General features: G+C 34.8%; 1 protein-coding gene across 1 annotated transcript; it reads left to right on the forward strand.

Moving 5' to 3' along the window:
* Positions 1 to 1,998: 1,998 nt before the first annotated feature.
* Positions 1,999 to 4,645, forward strand: LOC113308980 (probable small nuclear ribonucleoprotein G). The gene is made up of 4 exons (XM_026557416.1): positions 1,999 to 2,131; positions 2,243 to 2,265; positions 4,103 to 4,224; positions 4,315 to 4,645. Exons 1-4 carry the CDS (start codon positions 2,097 to 2,099, stop codon positions 4,378 to 4,380), a joined length of 246 nt encoding a protein of 81 aa, XP_026413201.1. The 5' UTR covers positions 1,999 to 2,096; the 3' UTR covers positions 4,381 to 4,645.
* The last annotated feature ends 3,547 nt before the right edge of the window (positions 4,646 to 8,192 follow it).

Here is an 8,192-nt window from a genome sequence, read left to right on the forward strand (position 1 = left end):
TGATTATTATCAAAAGGCGGAACAAAACTTTTTAGGGTTTATCTGTGGGAGACAGATTTATCCTTCGATAGACTTGTCTGTGTGAGACAGATTTGTTTATCATCAAGTCTTCGACTTTGGATCGTAGCAACTCTTAGTTGTGGGTGAGATCAACTAAGGGAATCAAGTGTGCAGTATCCTGCTGGGATCATAGGCGTAGGGAGTACAACTGTACCTTGGATTAGTGGGAGACTGATTGGGGTTCAACTATAGTCAAGTCCGAAGTTAGCTTGTAGTAGGCTAGTGTCTGTAGCGGCTTAATACAATGTGTATTCAATCTGGACTAGGTCCCGGGGTTTTTCTGCATTTGCGGTTTCCTCGTTAACAAAATTTCTGTTGTCTGTGTTATTTCATTTTCCGCATTATATTGTTTTATCTTTATAATTGAAATAATACAGGTTGTGTGTTTAGATCATCAATTAGAATAATCCAACCTTTGGTTGTCGATTGTCATTGATTGATCCTTGGACATTGGTCTTTGGTACCGTCCAAGTTATTCCTTGTGTTTGATTAGGACTCGCTGATTCTATTAGCTTGAGTAAATCAAAACAAGAGAAAGATATTAACTCCTTGAGATACCTTTACCTAGATTGAGTCTGACTGTCTAGTTGATTTTCTAGTAAGTGTTTCAGAGTTAGTCCATACAGATTACTAAGCGAAATATTGGGTGGTGTTGTTAGACCCCCGGTTTTTCAATAAGAATGGTTCATCTCAATCACATTTTCACCTTACATGAAATGCCCTCTCTGTCTTTACCATGGAAGAAGATGTTACTCTTGTTCGATGTTGGATCCATCGTATAACGAGAAAAATGAACAATGACCATTTTGGGAAAGAGTTATGCAAAGGTCTGTGGCATTATGAAATGAATATATATAAAAAACAACAAGATCCTATAACTAAGATTTTCGTTTATCACTAATGATGACAAATATTAAACAAAAGTTTTGTGGATGGTTCACCGTCGTAATTCTGGATTGTCTAACGAAGAACTGGTGAGTATATATCTTAATACCTTTGTCCCCATTGAACAACAACATCATAATATCTTAACTAGTTTGTCATTTCCGTTTTTTAGAAACCACCGCTCAAACCAAATTTACTGAAGAAAACGGAAGAGAGTTTAAGCATTTTGAATGCTATGAACTCTATAAAATTAATGCCTCTAAATTTGATGTAGTTTCATGTTATTGTTGTCATTATGAAATCAATTACTATATATGTAAATCTGAATGTAACTCCAATCACTTAATATAAAACCGAAGTCTATTTAAGGTCTAAATATTTTTATTAATTAATATTAATGCCACTTATTTTACAAGATATAAACTTAGACAATAATTAGAACTTAAATAATTACATCAATAATAATTTAGTATAATTTTTGGCCTCCAGGATTTTTTCATTTGATGTAACTTCCATTCAACGCGCTCTTGAACTGTTTCTCCTTTGTTTTGAAACTTCGATTGTTAACTTTCAAAACCAGAGCTTTTATTTTTTTTTTAACAAAATATTTTTCTGGATTAACTTCTAAAACTTGTACAAATCTTTCATTTTTTATCATTTTTCGACTTTTTAAAATTATCACGTATTTTATTTACATCAGCCTCAAGTTTTGCTTCACAAAAAAAAAGAATTGCCTTACGAGACATTTTAAGAGAAATATTAATGTAAAAAATCCAAAAAAAAAATGGATTTTTGTGTAAGTTGTATTTTTAAACGGATTAAATATTTACTAGAGGAAAAGTAGCCCGTGGGAAACATGACCGTTGGCGGATCAGTTAGAGCCATCCTGCTCATATTGGGCCGGACGGCTCCGACTGATCCGGCGGGCATAGTGGCACTCTCCCCTGTGCTAGTACTCAGTTTGGAATTACTCCAAGTGATTAAGGGTAGTATGGTATTTTACTATTAACTTCTGTTTAAAACAAAACCTTAATTTACTCCTCCGCCTTTCTCTTCCTCAGTTCCTCTTCGTCTCTGTTTATCTGATAAACTGGGTTTTAGGGTTTCGAAATCGAAGTCGTTCCACTCAACTCGTCTTCTCCTCTCTCACCATGAGTAGATCCGGTCAGCCTCCAGATTTGAAGAAGTAAGTCTCTCACGCACTCTATGTTCTTCTCTTTACGTTTTTCTCTTTATATGGTTTCTAGGGTTTTAATTTGGGTTTTATTTTTCTGTTTCTTCTGTTTGCTGGTATCAGATACATGGACAAGCAGCTTCAAAGTAAGTTTCTCGTTTCTGATTCACTGTATTATTAGTTTCTGCCTCAGAGTTGGAGTTTATGAATTATGATTACTTCTCGTTACCAGCGATTTTGTTTTTGGGGTAGATTATTAGTATGTGTTTATATTTATATTATAAGTTTTTTTGACATGATTTAGATAATCGTTTGATTCGTTCTTCTTATTGGTATTGTTCCTTTTGGTTTTATGCCCTTTAGTTTTAGCATGAAATCATGCAGGGTTTCCTTTAAATTGATATGGATTAGATATTATGTGCTACTTGGATTTTTCAGCATTGTTTGGGTAGTCTTATTGTGAATAATGACAAGATTAGGGTCGCGACTGAGTGAATCATGATCATGTTAAAGTAGAAACAACTCTTTGATAATCACTTTGATGATGGTGGTGATACTTATAAATAATGATTTGGTCAGAAGTGTATTTGCATTTGTTACAAGCTGTCTGCAGTATTTTTAGAGGTCATGATTTGGAATATTGGTTTTGTTGGTGCTATTAAAAGAACAGTAATGTTCAAGATTTCAAGTGATAAAACATAGTGGCTGAATCACTTGCATTAACACCAATCATTGTGGAAGGGTTTGGTTCAAATTTTTGAGCTAGAGTTTATTAGTTATGATCAGTTTTCAATCGCAAAGAACATGCTTTACCCATCGGGAAACACCACAACTTCTTCTAATAGGGCATCTAGATTGTGGAAAGTTAACCATTATTGAGTTTATCTCATTTACCCTTGGATTTCTTGTATTAGTGATTATTGTGTTGGGGATCTAGGTTAATCATAAATATGGGGTTTCCTTAAATTTAGCGATCATTCAGATAATACTAAACTAGTTCTAGTTCTTTTGTTAACATTTTTCTGTTTGGGAAGGATATGGTACTTCTCCTAGGTGTCTTAGATTGCATGAATACATTAACCTGTGCAACTCTTATATGTGCTTGAACTTTTTTGTTTTGTTTTGTTTCTCATGATCAAATCAAGAGAAGACAGCTCCAACTAGTTGAATTTTTTGTGAAGACCCCAAGTAGATGATTATGTGCTGGCGTATTCTTTTTTTGTCATCTGCGTATTTTTAGTTGCCTAGGTTCTTTCGTATATCTACAGCAATGCTTACTCATATCCTGATTTTACAGTCATCATCAGGCTATTAAAGTGGATGCTAACCACTTAGTTCTGCATTTGCGTAATGGTTTGGATCTCATGGGATTTGATGCTTTCCACTGTAAACATAACATAGTATAGCATGAAAATGTGCTCTACCCAATACTATCTCGGCAACTTTTTATGGTTACAATTAGGGGCTGAGCAGCATCATTTTGGCAAATTGTCTAATGACTAGGAGTGGTCATGGGGGTGTTCATCTGATCATGTTTGATACCATGGATGGGTACGTTAGAACGCAGATAACGATGTAAGCACATAGTTTCTGGTAGCCCATGCCCCTGATTATGGCGGAAATATTTTCATCTCATAAAAACGAAAACAAATTTCGTAAAGTATTATCCGATTAATTCGAGGACATATACTGATAATAATTTCTGGATGTTAACAATACCAGGTGGGACAATAGATATTGATTCCAAGAGCCATAAGAAAATTGTCCCAAAATTGTAATCTACTTGTTTTGCAAGTCTCCCATTGTTAATTGTTATTAAGTGTTATAGTTGTTATACTAGTCAGTTCTAAGCACCAACTGTTATTTTGGCTTATCGTTTCTTATATGCTTTAGTGTGTACAGTTGGTTGTGGTTGTTATTTTGTTAATACTGTAGAACAAAAATATGAAACCACTATACTTACCCCATGAATTTGTTTTGCAGTCAAGCTAAATGCTAACCGTGTTGTGGTTGGGACTCTTCGTGGGTTTGACCAGTTCATGAATCTTGTGGTCGATAACACTGTTGAGATGAACGGAAATGACAAAAACGACATAGGCATGGTGGTGGGTATCTCAACTCTTACTTGGATAGATTTTTGTTATATATTTTGAGTTTGTAACTGAAGATGTCCTTGATATTGTCTTATGGAACAGGTAATCAGAGGAAACAGCGTGGTTATGATTGAAGCTTTGGAGCCTGTTAGTAAAGCACAGCAGTAGTTACAGTTGGATACAAGTCCTGTTTGACGCCCTTATCTATGGGAGTATGTTCTCTGGATTATATATCTACTAGGACTTTTGTGAACCAATTGTGTTTAGTTTTTCAGCATGAACATAAAACGCTGATCGGCTAATGTAATGAAACTAAAGATTTTTTTTTTTTTTTTTTTTTGTAGCATGATACTCCCTCCGTCCCACTCCTAAGTGACCTATTTGAAATTTGCACAATTTTTAAGGCAAGCAAGTAAAATATTACTTTTAAGCATTTTTTACAATTATACCCTTATGAATAATAACTATCGAAATTTAGAAATGGTTTACCTCTCAAAATACTCCACGGATGTTCGCAAACTTCATGCCATTGAAAAGCATTTTAAAACACCTACGTAACGAATATAAACATGCCTATCAAATTATGCATATTTCGTATATTCTTTATAATTAACTAAAAGGATAATTCCGGAATATCTCATTGTTTAATGATATAGGTCACTTATCATTGGGACAAAATCCAAAATCAAATAGGTCACTTAGGAGTGGGACGGAGGGAGTATTAATTAAGAGTTAGGATACAATTTGTCATGGGTATGTGGTGCCTACGGAATCATGAAATATAATATGACTAATAAAAGATGGGATTGCCTGATCCCATATTTTAGTTGATAAATTTCCCGTTTGACTTCCGTCTGTTGCATGATTGGCTAACCCGTTTGCCGCTTGATTTCCTTCCCTGTAGTTATGTTGAATAGCAGCTTGTGGAATTTGTCGAAATTTGATTTCGTTCCCTGTAGTTATTTTGAATAGCAGCTCGTGGAATTTGTGGAATTTGTCGAAATTTGAATTTTATTTCCTCTATCATACCTGATATGTGTCAAGGTGGTGGAGTAGAGGTAGTGATGAAACGCATGAGGTTCTCTGAATCGGTTTCAAATAGAATTCTTGGCCATTGTCTTTCTATTGCTGTTCTTGATGCTAATAGCAGTGCCCAAGTTTCTGTCGTTAATGCCGTCGTGATTCCTAGTGGTTGAGCTAGAGCCATTAAACTTCGTGCGTCAGAATCACTGCATATGAATCCTGCCCCCTCAAATCCCGGGTGACCTCTAGCTGCTCCATCTGTATTAATTTTACTCCAATTGATGTGTGGGATAACTATCCTATAGATATTGTTGATATTCTTTTGTGCGTCGTTGGATGATTATATAAAGGTGCATCTCCTGGTAGAATTCTTGTTGTTGTTTTTGTGCCCATGCTAGGATTTCTTCCGAAGTTGTTTGCTTTTGTTGGTATATTAGGTTATTCCTAGCTAGCCATAAGGTCCAGAATAGAAAACAAAAAGAGGAGAATACAGAAGTTGATGCTGGTTGTTGTAGGATTTGAGAAATAGTCGTCTGAGGCGTAATAGTGAAAGTGTGTGTGGGGGTGGGTGGGAGGGGGGGGATTGGAATTTGATGAAATTAGTAGTTGGGTGAGTAAGGTGTTCCAGGAGGTAGTTGTCGTTGGACAGTGAATTAGAAGGTGACTTGCTAGTTCTGGATCAGTGTTACATCTGGGACATATGTCTGAATTGGTCAAATTGATGTGATTTATTCATAACCCAGGTTAACTTTTGCTCCAATAGAATGTTACTGAATTAATAGTGATTCAATTAATCTGGTCCAGTATTCTTATTCTCCGATGAGAAAACCTATCTTATGTCTACCTAGTTCTTCCAAAAAGATTTATCTTTTCCTATGGCTGGTAACTTATGATTCTCTGTAGCTCTTTAGGCATTATAACCGTCAAGATTGTACCTTAGCAGCACATCCTTTCACAGATAAGCTTTAATCCTTGAATAGTTCCACCAAGTGAAGGCTAATTTTTGGGGAAAGTTAACTCAAAAAAAGAAAGATACACTGCCGATTTCTCTGCTTCCTTGTTTTTGGGGTTCTAGAGAGAGAATGAAGGAGACTTCAAATCCCCGCCAACCTAATTTTGAATTTGAAATCTACTCCCAACTATCGAGACTAATTCCGTTGCTTTAGCAGGCAAATTCTCTCCAAAAGAAGAAAAAGATGGCAGCTTTCACCTTCTTTCTCTTGTTTTGTCTGCTCAATAGACGAGAGAGAACTGTTCTAAATTTCTAATCAAAGTTTATTATCCTCGTTTAATTGTGACCCCAAAAAACAATTAGGGGTTGTTTGCGCCTCAAATTTTTCAGGAGTGTATTAAAATTTTGTGAAAATATTATTTTACCCTTCACTAAAAATAATTTTTAAAAACCTATTAACCCTTAATCGTAAGCCCCAATTCATTTCTAGTTCTAAACAAAAAAATCACTTCCTCCCCTCTCACCCTCTCGACTCTTCTCTTCTCCTCCATTAACGATTCCAAGAAAAAGAAAATAAAATCTTCACCCGAAAAATTTCAGTTACAGTAAAAGAATCGTCAATTCGACAAGCCTAAACCCTAACGATTTTTCATATGCATGTAGAGACCATAAAAAATCGTTAGGATATATGATGATCAAGATAACGACCATATTTCTGGTTTTCATATTTTTTACGCTAGATTAGAGTCGTTAACACAATATAGAAACCTATGACGATCCTCTATGAATGACCCTTTTTTAAACGTCAACGACCCTAGGTGAAAAACAAACGGCCTCTCTGTCCCAAAAATTTTCAGAGTCGTCTTGGTATAAACACACAAAATAACGACTCTTTCTGACCCAAGCTAAGAGTCGTCAGGGTATATTATATTACCTTGACAATTTTTCATAACCTGGAAAAGTTGCAGGTTTGAGTCGTCATTTTTGGTGTCAATACATTGACGACTTTATAGAGTCGTTGGGGTATACATCCCTCGACATTGACGACTCTTTCTCTGTGTTGTGACATATATCCAATCCATGGGAGAATTTAAGATAATCTTACAATCAACACAATCATCTTTGTTGCTTGAACCTTCCCCAACATCATTTCCCCAACTTGAATTACTCATTTCTAAAAACCCTAATTTTTCGTCTAAAATCTCCTCTTCTTCTTCTCAACTCGACTCAAAAAAAAAAAAAAAAATCAAATTTTGATTCTAATATCTGATTTTAATCTAACATAATCTAACCACACTAATTAACTTAATTTAATTAAATTTTAATACTAATCATTCAAGGATAGTTTAACCATTTAAAAATATTTTGGTTAAGGGATGACTCAAATTAGGTTTGAATGACCTTTTTTGTCCTCTAATAGGAGCCCCTAATTATTTTTTGGGCCCAATTAAATTAGGTTTATTATTACTAGTAGTAAGATTCTCATAAGACAGCCAGAATCCAAGTAAGTAATTATAACAAAACAAACAAACACACGCTCCTGACTCCTGACCTCCTCTAATGTGGAAGAAATGTTTGTTGGCATTTTCAAAGACACTGGCTCCTCGTGTACTCAAATGTAAAACCCTACTTAGTAAAATCATTAGTGATATTAACATTTTTGTTTGTATTATTAGATTATTATTATTGTTACCTGTTTTTGTAGACCAGTGTGGTATGGTGGGTAGGGTTGCCATAACCATTCCAAATTTCCAAGATACTATATCATTGTATTGTAGTATAATTATAGCTCTCAATACCCCATACCTAACATAACTGAATTGGTTTTTAGAGTAACCTATATACTTTTTATAATCTACTCAATTTTAGGATAAACTTTTTTTTTCCTGGTTCTGCCTAAATGCACACAAATCTTAAATGTATTGCAAATCCAAAATATTACTACTATTTTACTGAAATCCGTTATAAAATAAAAAACAGTCGTATTCACAAAAGTAAGTTTTGA

Source organism: Papaver somniferum, chromosome 9 (assembly GCF_003573695.1).
Source record: "Papaver somniferum cultivar HN1 chromosome 9, ASM357369v1, whole genome shotgun sequence".
Classification (NCBI taxonomy): domain Eukaryota; kingdom Viridiplantae; phylum Streptophyta; class Magnoliopsida; order Ranunculales; family Papaveraceae; genus Papaver; species Papaver somniferum.